Source organism: Acomys minous (genome assembly GCF_964271855.1).
Source record: "Acomys minous genome assembly, chromosome: 10".
Classification (NCBI taxonomy): domain Eukaryota; kingdom Metazoa; phylum Chordata; class Mammalia; order Rodentia; family Muridae; genus Acomys; species Acomys minous.
The window spans coordinates 44,786,916-44,802,386 of NC_140491.1; the positions used below are offsets into that span (position 1 = coordinate 44,786,916).

Consider the following 15,471-nt stretch of genomic DNA (forward strand, 5'->3'; position numbering starts at 1 on the left):
TTGAGCAAGTAATACTATACTGATTTGAATCTGGAACTTGTCATCACTGCTCACGTGTACGCGTGAAGATGTCTCCCATCTGAACTAGCAGTGTACACACCAACTAACCTCCTAAGGATCTTTAAAAGTAATCATGCTGTCAAAACCCTTTTTATGCACTAGGAAGCTCAAAGAAGCGTAGCAATCTTTAAAAACAAGCAAACAAACAAATAAAACATCAGTGAAGATGCAGCAAACCAGGAAAAGGCCATTTGTGCTTTCAGTGTTATGTTTTGTATCCATCTGCTCCTTTACCTTGCAAGTCCCCCCCTCACCATGACCTGTATTTGCAGGCCTGTCTCTCCTTGAGCCGCCAGCATCAGCTTCACATAAACACTGGGCAGATGGAGTTCTGGACCCGTCTCCATCAGAGCCCTCAGAATTCTATCCAGAATCTGGACTTCATCCGGGTACATTTCCCTGGTGATCTAGCCTTGCACAGTACCACTCGAGAGGGAACGCAGAGTGCATGCTACATCAGCCAGCTCATGTTCTTCATGAAGAGTCCGTATCCAGTGAGACGAGCTCCTGGGCAGGTACAGGACTTGGCCTCTACTGCTTCTAACGGTGGCTTCAAATTTTCAGTGACTCTTGTCATGCCAAAAAGAAGGAGAGCAAGATGGCACACTTGTCCATCATCTTAATTTTAAAAGAGAAGCCGCTGGAGGCGGCTAAAGATCACTTTTGCCGTGTCCGAGGTGTACTCTAGAAAGCTGCTGACAAACTGGGGGAAGTGGATTTTCCAGAGACAAGACCTAACAGAGAAAGGGAAGACATAAACTAGACCACAAAAGGCACTGTGGGCAAGACTGAGGGGTAAGGGGAACTGCTTCCTCTTACTCAGGAGCTGTTTGTGTGGTGTCCGTTCCTGGTTAGGTGGGTGGGCTTCTCACAGTCTTGTTAATTAAAACAGCTTCCAGCATAAGATGTCCTTTCTAATGCTGGCCATTTGAGCTCATTCATTTGGCTCCACGGGCCACTCAGAGTTAAGCTTTGGCTGCTTGCAGAAGATGTCCCAGGTCTCTGAAGTCGGGCTCGCTGAGTGTTCACGTATCAGAATTTCTATTTTTTGTTTTGGTTGTTTGTCTTCGCAAGTTTCTCCAGAAACATCTTAGCAGACGCCTCGGTCTCTGATAAGCGGATTCATCAGTATTCACCTTGGGGTTTCCTAATCTGAGTCTTCTGGGGACTGTAGGGCCGGAACCTATGGAGGAGTGGTTATGCCGTAGGAAGTCAAAGAGAGCAAAGCTTCTGAAGCGCCACCGGAGCTTCTCTTCCTCCACACTAACAGGGAGGTGTATGCAGGCCAGCTCTGGTTAAGGGCATGGAGTGCAGGGAAGATGGCCCAGGTCTCCAAACTTGGGTGTGAGCATCTACTTTCAGAATCCACAAGTGCTCCTGAATCAATGGATCACATTGGTCATGAAAGGCAGAGAAGTCATGTGCACTATGCTCTTTATATCCTCTGCCTTCCCACCCAGCTCTGCCCAATGGGCACTACTGCCTCTTCTTCCGCCTCCTCTTCCTCCTCTCCTCTTCCTCTTCCTCTTCTTTCTCCTCCTCTTCCTCCTCCTCCTCTTCCTCTTCTTTCTCCTCCTTTTCCTCCTTTTTCTCTTCCTCCTCCTCCTTCTTCTCTTTCTCCTCTTTCTCCTCTTTCTCCTCTTCCTTCTTCTCCCTCTTTTATCCTTCTTCTTTTTCTTCTCCTTTCTCTCCCCCTTCTAAAAAAAAAAAAAAGACACAGAGTCTCACTTTATAGGCAGAGGAGTGACAGAGACCTCCCTGTCTCTGCACCCCGAGTGCTGGGACTAAAGGCTTGTACCAGCATGCCCTTCCCAGATACCTCTTTTTTATTAGAGCTCTTAACATTTATTTTTAACTTTCAAAGTTACCATTTTAGCAAGGGAAACATACAAGAAGCATTAACACACACACACACACACACACACACACACACACACACACACACACACACATCCTGCTAACCTACCTTGTCCAACTTATTTGATCAGACCTAGAAAGAGTATGGCTCTGATTGCTTCCAGCTTTTTTTCTCCCTCTCTTTATTTTTATTTGTTTTGATTTTTATGTGTTGACCAAGGGTCTCTCTACGTAGCCCAGCTGCCCTGGAACTCACTCTGAAGACCAGGCTGGCCTCAGACTCACAGAGATCCGTCTGCCTCTACCTCCAGGGCGTGCCTCACCATGCCTGCCTTTCTCTTTTGAGTCAACTGTTGGCTTCCTTTTCTTTGTTCCCCAAGGTGGGCAGTGTCATGAGCCCTCGGCTCTATAGCTGCAAGAGCCGGAGACCCATCTTCAGAGGACGACTGGAGACACCTGTGACTGTGGAGTTTGGGGAGGAAGACTGCCTGGTAAAGACAGCTGTCCTGCTGCCTCCACTTTCTTTAGGCTGGTCTGGCTGCTTTGTGATGCACTTTTGTTTCCAAAAACAAACTTTGCCTGACTTTTTTTAAATTTTTCTTTCCAATGACAGCACAAGAGAAATGCAGCCAGGTTTGTGTTGCTTCGGGACGAGGTGAACGTCCACCGGTTCAATGGGCTTTCAGAAAACCCCCAGGAATCCTTACAGATAAGCATCAAATTCTCTAAGCCAGCTACAAGAGCCTTTCCCATCATGCTGTTAGTCAGGTGTGTGAGGGTGGCATCTACAGTGGAAGTGAGATGACAACATGATGGTGTGTCCTTAAAGGCCTGTGTGTGTGTGTGTGTGTGTGTGTGTGTGTGTGTGTGTGTGTGTGTGTGTGATTGAGAGTGTATAATCCCAGCACTCAGGAGGCAGAGGCAGGCAGATCTCGGTGAGTTCAAAGCCAGCCTGATCTATAGAACAAGTTCCTGGACAGTCAAGGCTACACAGAGAAACACTGTCTCAAACAAAACAAAACAAAAAAAGAAAGGATTTCAAAGGTTGACATTTCAGGCTAGAAAGATGCCTCAGAGGTTAAGAGCACTGTCTGCTCTTTTAGAGTTCCTGAGTTCAACTTCCCAGGAACTACATCGTGTCTCATAACTATCTATAATGAGTTCTGGTATGCAGGCACACATTCAGGCAGAACATTGTAAACACAATAAATAAATATTTTTAAGTGTATTAGTTTTAAAAGAAATAATGAGAGTCATTCTCTAAGACAATAATTTGGATTCCTGCGTGTTAACTAGAAGAAGAAACCCCTGAGTTTCAGTCATACTATGCATGACTTCATGTAGAAGTCTGATAACACCACAGTACAGGCCTGGGCAAGAAGTATTCTATTGTTCCCTCCCCTCACTTGATTCTTGGCTCTCTGTTTTTCCCAGGAGAAAATATGTTCAAATTTATATTCCCAATGAGACCTGATATATTAGTCCTCTTTCTCAATGACATTGTATGTGCCAGATTAGATTGGTCTCAGTTAGTGGCTTGACTGGGTGGAAAGGCTATTGGAGATTCTTCGCACTCTCAGACTGAAGACATTGCTAGAAGCTACCGTAGTGACTGAGTGGCAGGTGGGGAGGGTCAGTAACTTCTGGGAGAAGCAGCCCTGGGCCTCTCTGATGTGTTTAGGCAGATGTTAGCCATTCCACTGCATCTGCTTGACCAGGTGAGTCCCTCAACCGGCTGGAGGGGACTCAGGAGCACAGGTGTGTGTTAGGTCTCCACTGTGTGGATATCCCCCATGCACAGCTGAGTCTCAGCTCACTGTCTTAACTCTGCCTTCCAAGTGAGCTGGACCATCAAGATGCTTTAAGGGCTCTATTTGCTTCAAGAGTCTGATCTTTTTCTCACTTAACTCTTCAAAGTCACACACAAAAGAGAAGTGCTTGGAACTCCATTTACCGGACTTTTTCGAGCCTCTGCCCCCCACTTGCCGATTCCACACTTCCTGACAGCATAGCATTAGTGCGGATAAGCATACCTGTGTTCTGTCTAGTTCCTCAGCATACAACTAGGTGTTTGTTCTTGTCCCACAAAGAGAGCTAGTTGTCACTGTTGCTTTTTTCCTGATGTAGGTTGTGTTTGTTTTGTTACTGTTGTTGGTTTGGTTTGGTTTGGTTTGGTTACAGACATAAGGGATAAAGTATGTGTTGGGTGGAGGGTGGTTACTAAGAGACAGTATACCAGGGGATATAGCACATTGGTTCTTCTTAGCCCTGATTATCTCCAGCTAGCCCTTTCTAGGGCAAAGGATGCTTGTTGCAAAGTGCATAAGTAACATTAACAGGAATAGCTGCATCTCACTATACCATGTTTGCCCCTAGGTTCTCTGAGAAAGCCACGCCTTCTGACTTTCTTGTGAAGCGGCTCTACTTCTGGCATGAGCAGACTGTACAAATGTACATTCCTGCTGTTCCATGGAAAGGTCAGTGGCTGCTCAGCTTGAACTCTCATTCTCTTTGTGTTCCGGGGATGTTCTGTGGCCTGTGCGTGCCTGGCAGTGCATTCTTTCTTTGTTGCGTCAACTCAAGTCTTCACCACCATGTACAACTTAAGCCATTTTAATGATCAAATTTATCAGCCTTGTTTTAATTAAAATTATATCATTTCCCCCGTTCTTCCTCCCTTCAATTCATCTCATGTTCCTCCTTCCTCTCTCTTCAAGTTATGGCCTTATTTGCTTTGTTATTGCTGCACACACACGTAAACACAAATGCCTAAATATATAAATACAACTGTCTCAGTCCATCTAGTGCTAAGGTATGTATATATATTTCAAGGCTGACTGCTTGGCGTTGCATAAGCAGTTAGATGACTCATCCCTGGGGAAGACCAACTCTCTCATTCTGATCATTTTTTAGTTGCCTGTAGTTCTCTGTCTAAACATGGAGTCTGGTGAGACTACCCCACTTCCATGTAGCAGGCTCTATTGGTGTTGTCATTCTTAGGGTCTAATTTATGCAGCCATGTTGTTGAAGTATTCTGGGTGAAGCTTCGCCACCGTTTCTAAGAGACATAATCTTACAGTAGATTTCCTGGTAGACTGGTTCTAACGGTCTTCCCACCCATTCTTCCACAAGGTCCCTTGAGTCTTAGGTGCAGGAGTTGTGTTGTATATGCATCAATTAGGAATGGACTCTCCACCATCACTTCTTCACTGCATTTTGACCAGTTCTGGGTTTCTGTGGCTGTCACTAGCTGTTGCAAAGAGAGGTTTCTTCGATGAGGAAAACTCTTAGATTTGGGGCCATTGTGAGAAATCAATGCCTAATATCTGGAGATTTAAGAGACATTATTTACAAGTCAGTTAGCACTGGCACAAAATACTAATATAGTGCTTTAGCATTTTAGATATTTGACCAACTATTTATTATTGCATGTAATATAAAGAATGGTCCAATTTCATCCATCTATCCATCTATCTATCTATCTATCTATCTATCTATCTATCTATCTATCTTCTGACCTGCCTATTTATTGTGAAAATGTATAGTACAAATTTATGGATTATGTGGTTTTTGCACACATGTGGTCAGGTGTACAAGTGTGTGTGTGTGTGTGTGTGTGTGTGTGTGTGTGTTCAAAGTCTGCAAAAGACATCTGGTGTCCTGCTCTATTCTCTTGGTTTCTCCATGAACCTGAGACTGCATTGGTGGCCAGCAAACCCCAGTGATCATCTTGTCTCTAATCCCCACAGCACTAGAATACAAGCAAATGAATGACCTCATCAAACATTTTATGCAGGTTCTGGGTACTTGGCCTCCTGTGCTGACGCTCGCACAACAAGCACTCTTACCCACTTGCTACCTCCCTATCAATTTCATAGTTTTACAAACAACTCTAGTTGTCTAACAATATCTAATTGTCACAAAACCATTTATTTTTTTAAAAAGTCTCAGAAGAAAACTTTAAATATGAAGAAAGTTAAGTACTTTTACTTTTAAACATCAAACTTTATCTGAAGGCAACTGACGAAACCAAGACAATCTCTGTGCTGTCCCCAGCAGCCAAGTGTTTGAGAGTACTTGATGGTCTGAGAAGCAGCAGACATGGTTTGACTGGTAGCTGAGGAGGGGCTTGAACTGGCTCCTTGCTTGCCTGGGTGAGGCAACCCCTTCGTTTTGGATGCCAGGAAGGACTTGGAACATGGCAGCGCTGCGACAGTGTTCCTCCCAGGCACTCTGTCATTCACAAATGAAAGTCGGGCTGTGTTTCATCTACTCTAAAGTCACCAAAGCGGACATGGCCAGAACCTGACACGCCCTTCCCACTTTGTCTCTCTGCCCCCCATGAGCCCCTCCATTTGCACTGGGGATGGAGTATGCCCCCTGCAAAGGTCACGTGTTTTAATTGACGTGTTTTCCCCTCTTTTCTAGGAGCCAGTGTGGGATATTTGTCCCTATTAGATGCTGATTATGACAGGAGACCTCCAAACAAATATCTTGCTGGGGCAGTAAACTACACAGTGCATTTCCAGTGGATCCAATGTGTGTTTTGGGACAAGAGAGAATGGCGGTCTAAAGGGCCCTCTCCACAACCAGGAACTTCTCCTGAGAAGGTCAACTGCAGGTATGAGTACTGCTTGAAGGAAGCCAGGGAGTTTTTTAAAAATATCTTATTAATTTATTCATATTACATCTTAATAGTTATCCCATCCGTTGTATCCTCCCATTCCTCCCTCCCTCCTGCTTTCCCCCTACTCCCCTCCCCTATGTCTGTGACTGAGGGGGACCTCTTCCCCCTGTATATGCTCATAGGGTATCAAGTCTCTTCTTGGTAACATGCTATCCTTCCTCTGAGTGCCACCAGGCCTCCCCATCAAGGGGATGTGGTCAAAAATAGGGTACCAGAGTTTGCATGAAAGTCAGACCCCACTCTCCACTCAGCTGTGGAGAATGTCCTGTCCATTGGCTAGATCTGGGTAGGAGTTCGAAGTTTACTGCCTATATTGTCCTTGGCTGGTGCCATAGTTTGAGCAGGACCCCTGGGCCCAGATCCACCCATGTTCTTCTTGTAGGTTTCTAGAACCCTCTGGATCCTTCTGTTTCCCCATTCTCCCATGCTTCTCTCACCTAAAGTCCCAATAGGATGTCCTCCCCTCTGACCCACTTTCCTGGTAAGTGAAGACTTTCATGGTGCATGCCACTTGGGCTAGTGTCTCGATATAAGTGAGTATATACCATTTGACTCTTTTTGCCTGGGAGTTTTAACAAATGATCCCTCCCCCCTTTTCTTCTACATTTGTGTTGATCCCTGAGGCCTTCTGTGAGCAGTGTCCTCTCACAAAAGCTGAGCAGTCTTGATCGATACTAGCCTAACAGAATGCGCCTGCTACATCTGTCTGCATGTCAGTCTTGTGGCTCCCAAGGGAAGGGGCTGGTGTTGGCTGGGGCTCCTGCCTGAGCCACCTGTAATGACTGGCATGTCGCAGGTAGTTGGTGCCCACCGAGAAATGAGTCGGCAGGAGAGTGGCACACGAGTCAGCTGACACCTTACCACAGACGTGCTTGCATCCTGTGAGTGTGTACACTGGAGTCAGGCAGGTGGATTTTCTGCTGTTACAGTCCCTGTCATAGCATCCCCTTGTGTGCTGAGGACTTCCCCACCCAAGGGCATGGTTTGAAAATTAGCTCCACTTGGACAGAGACATCTCTGCGTGGACACAGAGCCTTCATGGTCGTTTCAGGATATCCGGGTCACATCACTAAAGGGGACATTATTTGTCACCTAGGCATAGACTGACCAATCTTACAGTCGTTTAGTCCGTTCATTTGTGCTGCCCTTACCTTCTCCACGGAGTAGAGATTCGATAATTATTAGTACAGAAACAATCTTCTCCCTCTCAAGAACAATTACGGCACCAGGAGTCAACCATGTTCGAATTGTATTACTTGGGTGATATTTTCAGCCATCTCTTACTTATGATGTGTTGAGCAGTTTTCATTCATTTAAAAAGCATTTGATCATATTAATCCCGCATTACCCCCTTATCCACCTCTCACTCCTGGTTCCCCATCTTCCCCTTCATTTGTTTGTTTGTATGTAAGAGAGGGTTTTTTTTTTGTTTTTTGTTTGTTTGTTTTTTGTTTTAGTTAAAAATGTACACAATATGTTCTGATTGGGACTTCTCCTTCCCGTCCCCTCCCGGAAGCTCCCCGCCTTCCACCCATCCAGTTCCACACCTTCTTTCTCGTTCTCTTTAGAAAATAAACACGCACATAACAAAATCAAACAAACAAGAATAAAACAAATAAACAGCAAAAATGCACACACATACACACACACACACACACAAGATCACTGAAATTAAAAAAATGCCCAAATAAAGACAACAAAATATACAAAAATACAACTGAGTTCAAACCCCTAAGTGTAGTTTATATACCCAGTGAAACTCCATTGAAAAAAAAAAACAGATTTTCCTTTGCAAGTGGTTATCAGCTAAGGTAGCATCTTGGTTAGGGAAGGTACAGTGTCCACTTACCCTCTCAGCACTGGGATCTCCTTTTGGCTTGAACCTCTGTAGATCCTGTGCATGTTCATATGAGCATCTGTGAATTCATATTTGCATCAGTCCTGTTGTGTCTGGAAGACAGCCTTTCCTTGGAGTTTTATGCAAGTAGATACATGATTGCAATGGTCATGTCTTGTCCAGAAGATGGCATTTCAGAGTGTTCCTAGGTATTTTATGGCTCATCTCCATCATCACAATGTTTCTTGGGCCCTAAAGGAGGTCGTGTAGATGTCCTGTTTAAGACTGAGCACCCAACAGTCACTTCTCAACATTTTCTGAGCTTCTGCATTAACACTCACTGCCTTAACTCATGGCAACCCCTTGCTTCTCTGACCAATGTTGAAACAACACTAATCTATGTCTATAAACATGCGTATTAAGAAGGCAGTTTGATAACTCCACTCAGCAAAATATCAGTATCACATTCCTCTCTAGGGTCTGTAAAGTCCCTAGACATAGGCTTATTACCAGCTTTACAATACCAGGATGTGTTCCCCACAATGGAGAAAGCCTCAAATCCAATCAGAAAGTGGTTACCCCTAAAGCAGTCCTACCAGTATTGCATCAGTGGGTATGTATTACCTGGCGGGTCAGCAGTAGATGGTTCAGGGACCACAGCTGGAAAGATTACTAATGACTTTATACCCCTAGTACTGTGAACGCTAGCCAGCAAGGAGGAAGCTTCCAGGTTATTTTTCTGTATATTTTAAGTGTATAGTGTCTTCAGCAGTAGGTTTTTATCATCTAATTCTGACATGTAACCAAGAGCAATGGTAATAGTCTGTATCATTTTGGGAACTTCTGGGGGCTCCCTGGCCATAGGGATGTGTGCCACACTTGGCACTTCTAGAAACAGCATCCTCACTTCAAACTATTTTACTACTACTACTACTATTACTACTACTACTATTATTGTTGTTGTTGTTGTTGTTGTTGTTGTTACATCTTTAGTTTATAAAGTAATAAATTTCCATTTCCTTTTTTAAGTTCTTATTTTTTGGTTGGCCCAACCCTTACCTTTCCTCATATTCTCATCTCCCCCTTTGAACTATTTCTTCCCTACTGCCCTTCCCAATGTTCATATGGTTTACTGTCCCTTCTGGGACCTTTCCTGCGGTCACCTCTCATGGTTCCTCTCTTGCTTCCTGGTCTCTACAGGCACCTACTCCAGCTGAACATGGGAATCTAAAAATTTAAATCCCAGCAACCACATGGTGGCTCACAACCACCTATAACGTGATCTAACACCCTCTTCTGCAGATGAAGCACTCATATGCATTAAATAAAATAAATAAGTTTAAAAAAATAAAGCTAGAATCCATACATGAAAGAGAACAAGACATCTGTCTTTTGGGGACTGGTTTACCACATGCATATAACATTTTCCAGTTCCACCCATTTTCCTGCAAATTTCTTTTCTTTTCTTTCTATTCTTCTCTCTCTCTCTCTCTCTCTCTCTCTCTCTCTCTCTCTCTCTCTCTCTCTCTGTGTGTGTGTGTGTGTGTGTGTGTGTGTGTGTGTACTGAATAGAATCCACCCTGTTCGTGTACATATTTTCATTATCCATTCATCAAGTGATAGACGTTTCCGTTTCCTGGCTATTGTGAGTAGAGCTGCAGTGTGCATGGATATTGCAGGCTTCTCTGTCGTAGTCTCTAGACACTTTATTCCTAGAGTGCTATGGCTGGGTCATACGGTAATTCTGCTCTTAGCTTTTTGAGATGTCTCTACACTGATTTCCAGAGTAACTGTACCCATTCCCATTTCTCTGTGTAGCCTTGGTTGTCCTGGACTCTCTGTATAGACCAAGCTGGTCTAGAACTCACAGAAATCCACCAGCCTCTGCTTCCCCAAGAGTCATTTGATTTCTTGATAGCAGCCGTTCTGACTGGAGGGAGATAGAAACTCAAAGTAGCTTTAATTTGCAATTCCCTGATGGCTAAGGATGGTGAACACTCACTGTTCTCAATGTTCACTTGCATTTCTTCTTTTGAAAAGTATCTGTTCAGATCCAGAGCCCATTTTTATCACATTTTTTGTCTTCTTAATATTTAGAATTTTTGTTCTTTGTATTATCTAGATATTTTTTAAGCTACCTAACCTTTGTTTTCTCATTTTGTCTTTTAATGAAAATAGATTCTTTTCACATACAATATTTCCTGATTATAGTTGCCCCTGTCTCTACTCCCCTCGTTCTTCCCCTTTCTCCAGATCCAGTCCTTTTCTGTCTCCTATTAGAGAAGAACAGGTTTCTAATAGATAACAGCCAAACATGACAAAATAAGATATTAAAGGATGAGGCAAAAGCTATCATATTGAAGTTGGAAACAGCAACCCAACCAGTGGAGAAGAGTCCCAAGAAGCAGTCACAAGAGTCAGAGACCCAGTCATCCTTGTGATCAAGAGTCCCATAAAATATTATCTAAATGCTAATCCGTGCTAGATGACAGTTGGCGAAGATTTCTCTACCCTATAGGCTGCCTCATGAATTAGCTGATAGTTTCATTTGCTGTACAGCCTTTTAACTTCATGAGGTTCCCTTTGTCAATTGTTGTTCTGATTTCCTGAGAGACTGGAATCCCATCTAGAAAGGCCTTACATTTGCCCATATCTTTTTTTTTTTTTTTTTTTTTTTTTTTTTTTAATACATTTTTATTAATTTATACATATTACATCTCAGTTGTTAGCCCATCCCATGTATCCTCCCATCCCTCCCTTCCTCCCACTTCCCCCCCCTACTCCCCTCCCCTATGTCTGTGTCTGAGGGGGATCTCCTCCCCCTGAATATGCTCATACGGTATCAAGTCTCTCCTTGGTGACCTATTATCTTTCCTCTGAGTGCCACCAGGCATCTCCATCCAAGGGATATGATCAAATATGGGGCACCAGAGTTTGTGTGAGAGTTAGATCTTCTTCTCCACTCAACAGTGGAGAATGTCCATCGGCTAGTCCGGGTAGGGGTTCAAGGTTTTTACTGCCTATTTTTTCCTTGGCTGTTGCCACAGTTTGCGGAGGACCCCAGGGCCCAGACTCGCCTGTAGTTTTCCAGGACCCACTGGATCCTTCCATTTCCTCTTTCTCCCAGGCTTCTCACACCTAAAGATTCAATAGGATGTCCTCCCCTCTTACCCATTATTCTGGTAGGTACAGTTTTTCATGGGGACGTACACCTTGGGCTAGTGTCTCGATATAAGTGAGTATATACCATTTAGCTCTTTTTGCTTCTGTGTGAACTCACTCATTATGACAATTTCTAGTTCAATCCATTTGTCCACAAATTTTGGAAATTCCTTGTTTTTAATAGCTGAGTAGTATTCCATAGTGTAAATGTACCACAGTTTCTTTATCCATTCTTCTGTTGAGGGACACGTAGGTTGTTTCCAAGTTCTGGCTATTATGAATAAGGCAGCTATGAACATGGTTGAGCATATGTCCCTGTTGTGTGGTAGTACATCCTCTGGGTATATTCCAAGGAGTGGAATAGCTGGGTCTTGAGGAAGCCCTATTCCCATTTTTCTGAGAAAGCACCAGATAGCTTTCCAAAGTGGTTGTACTAGAATTCTCAACAGAGGAATATCAAATGGCTGAGAAACACTTAAAGAAATGCTCGACCTCCTTAGTCATCAGAGAAATGCAAATCAAAACGACACTGAGATTCCATCTTACACCCATCAGAATGGCTAAGATCAATAACTCAACTGACACCTCATGCTGGCGAGGGTGTGGAGAAAGAGGAACACTCCTGCATTGCTGGTGGGAATGCAAACTAGCCCATATCTTGTAGAATACCCTGTAGTAAAAGAATAGGCAGGCTACCAAGATGAGACTTGATAGGCTGTGACCATATGGTAAGGGAGGAGGTCCCCTTCTGTCACAGACCTAGGGGAGGGGAATAGGGTAAAAGAGGAAGTGAGGGAGGAATGGGAAGAGACAAGCAAGGGGATAAAAATTGAGAGGTAATCTGCATAAATTAATAAAAATAACTAGAAGAAATCAAATGTGGAACTTAGATTTAAAGTAGAAAGGAGATTTTCTAGAGGGAGGAAAAGATCCAAAGGAAAATGACAGCTAAGTACAAGGTCATAAAGAAGCCCTAATAGTTTATATGCATACAAAAATAACAAAAACAAAGCTATTAAGATATATTATTATGTGCTATGGTAAGATTAGAAAAAGAAAATAGGTGAAAAAACAAAAACAATAACAACAACAACAACATAAAAATACCCTCTAGCTTTTCCTCCACTGGTTTCAGAATCTCATGCTGTACATTTAAATCTTTAATCCAATTGGAGCTGAGTTTCCATGAAGGGAGAGAGATAAGAACCTAGTTTCATTTTTCTACCTGCAGGCACTTGGTTTTTCCAGCACTATTTATTGAAGGTGCCGTTTTTGGTTTTGTTTTTTCCTTCAATGTACATTTTGGTTTGTATCCTTGTCAAAAATCAACTGGCTGAAGTTTTATGGACTTATGTCTAGATTCTCTATTTCAACCCATTGGTCTCCATGGGGTTTGTGTGTGTGTGTGTTTGCGTGTGTGTGTGTGTGTGTGTGTGTGTGTGTGTGTATGTGTGTGTATACACATGTGCCAACGCCATGCTGTTTTTATTACTATGGCTTTGTAGCAGCCTTTTACAATAATGTGGTGCCATGGGAAGTTACTGGTAATGTTTCAGTTTCCCAGCATTATTTGCTATTAAATTATACATGGAAGTAATCCTTTGTTCTCTACGACATAGTAATTCCTTCCTCACGAGCTAGGGGCACAAAGGGAGAAAATGCAGAAACCATTTTCTGGACGATAAAGAGGAGGCAATTTAATGTCTTACAAAAATAGTATTCCTAGTAGCCATCCAGGCAGGCTTAGCAATGATGGGAAACATGTAAGGCCAGGAGAATGCTTAAGCAAACAAAGGTCAGTCCACAATGAGGCTCCAACCTGAGTCTCAGGAAGGGTTGTGTTGTTGCTGCTCTGCCTGTAGGTGGCAGTGTACCTTGGTGCCTGACATTTCAGGACAGTCCCTGGGGGAGCTGCCTCCTAATACCCAGACTTGAGCTCTGTCAGAGAGGCACACATGAAGACATGGCAAACTGGGCTACATTATAACATCAGATTGATTGGCGCTTCTTTTCTTTTTTTTCCCCTGACTTCTTACTGTCCAGTCACGCACATCTGTACCTACCCCACATTTGACATTCTGATCTGCTTTCCCCTTCTAGCTACCATCGCCTTGCGCCTTTCTCTGTCCTAAGAAGAAAGGTGGATGCCACCTTGGAAGTGAGCAGCGTTTCTGAGTTTCAGAGGTGAGTTCCATTTTCCAGAGCAGAGCTTCATTTCATGGGTTCTGGGAACTGCTTAAGAGATGCCCACACTCCCTGGAGCTTACACTTAGCACTTAGGTAATGCATCTGATTTCTGGAGCACAGATATTAGGGCCATTTTTCTTACATGTCATATTAGTGTTTGTACTTTACATCCACTGGCAGAAGCATTGTGAACAACAGGAAGCCAGTGTCTTTCTTTCTTTTAAGTTCAGATAAATTTCAGTTTAGGCTGGGTCAATTGTTACCAATTTAATTAATAGCTACAGCAATGAAAAGTAACTAACTCCGCCCCCAACAGTTTGCTTATCTTAGTTTAAACGAACTATCTTAGTCTCATTTCCAGTAACAACCTCTACCTGATTTTAAATGATAAGTTTAAAAGTTATCCCATGTGGGAGGCTTGAGAGATGGCTCAGAGGTTGAGAGCACTGACTGCTCCTCCAGAGGTCCTGAGTTCAATTCCCAGCAACCACATAGTGGCTCACAACCATCTATAATGTGATCTGATGCCCTCTTCTGGCCTGTAGGTGTACATGCAGACAGAGCACTGTGAAATAAATAATTTTTTTTTAAGTTACCATGTGTTCATAGCCACTGTTTAATAATAAACAATCATTTTTAGAACCTGGGAAATGAGAGAATTGAGAGCAAGCCGCTTTGAATACCTTTTGCACTCACACTGGTAGGATAGGAAACTGTACTTCCCTTATGCATGGTACCTTGTAGATTAGTTGGTGGGCCTGATAGGCAGTGTCTTAGTTAGGGGTTTTATTGATGTGAAGAGACACCATGACCTCGGCAACTCTTTTTTTTTTTCTCCTTTATTAATTTATTCTTGTTACATCTCAATGGTTATCCCATCCCTTGTATCCTCCCATTCTTCCCTCCCTCCCATTTTCTCCTTATTTCCCTCCCCCATGACTGTTCCTGAGGGGGGATTACCTCCCCCTGTATATGCTCATAGGGTATCAAGTCTCTTCTTGGTAACCTGCTGTCCTTCCTCTGAGTGCCACCAGGTCTCCCCCTCCAGGGGACATGGTCAAAGGTGTCCTCGGCAACTCTTATAGTGGAAAATATTTAATAGGTGCTGACTAATAGTTCAGAGGTTTAGTCCATTGTCATCATGACGGGAAGCATGGTGGCGCGCAGGCAGACATGGTGCTGGAGATGGAGCTGGGACCTCTACATCCAGATTGGCAGACAGCAGGAAGAGAGAGAGTGCCCCTGGGCCTGTCTTGAGCATTTGAAACCTCAAACCCCCTCCCCAGTGACACACTTACTTCAACAAGGCCACACCTCCTAATAGGAAGTACCATTCCTTATGAACCTATGGGAATTATTTTCATTCAAACCGCTACAGGTAGCAAGTAAATCATTAGTTACTAACAACCGATGCTACACTGGGGAAGGTTTCCAACCAGCCAGTTCTCAGGGCTTGGGTACGGTAGTTCCAGTCCTGGCTTCCGCAATATGTTTTGTGGGTAAATAAGGGTTAAAAAAAAATAGGGCAATAGGGCCTACTACAGACAGAAAGTGGTACCCAAAGTCACCCAGAAGCACTGGTGGCATCTGAGAGGATTCAGGAAGTAATGGAGAAATGAGGATGGCCTGGATCCCGGAGCCTGTGAGTTCACAGAGTGTGACTGAGAGCAAGTGTGACCTG

At 43.6% G+C, this 15,471-nt stretch overlaps 1 protein-coding gene across 1 annotated transcript in view; it reads left to right on the forward strand.

Annotated features, from left to right (window-relative positions):
• The window catches only part of PKD1L1 (polycystin 1 like 1, transient receptor potential channel interacting), a 129,827-nt gene that overhangs the window by 61,630 nt on the left and 52,726 nt on the right, over positions 1 to 15,471 (forward strand). The window contains exons 25-30 of the mRNA XM_084800090.1: positions 333 to 575; positions 2,298 to 2,408; positions 2,531 to 2,685; positions 4,294 to 4,394; positions 6,346 to 6,538; positions 13,704 to 13,787. Of these exons, the coding sequence (XP_084656216.1) occupies positions 333 to 575; positions 2,298 to 2,408; positions 2,531 to 2,685; positions 4,294 to 4,394; positions 6,346 to 6,538; positions 13,704 to 13,787 (887 nt within the window). The remainder of the gene's footprint in view (positions 1 to 332; positions 576 to 2,297; positions 2,409 to 2,530; positions 2,686 to 4,293; positions 4,395 to 6,345; positions 6,539 to 13,703; positions 13,788 to 15,471) is intronic.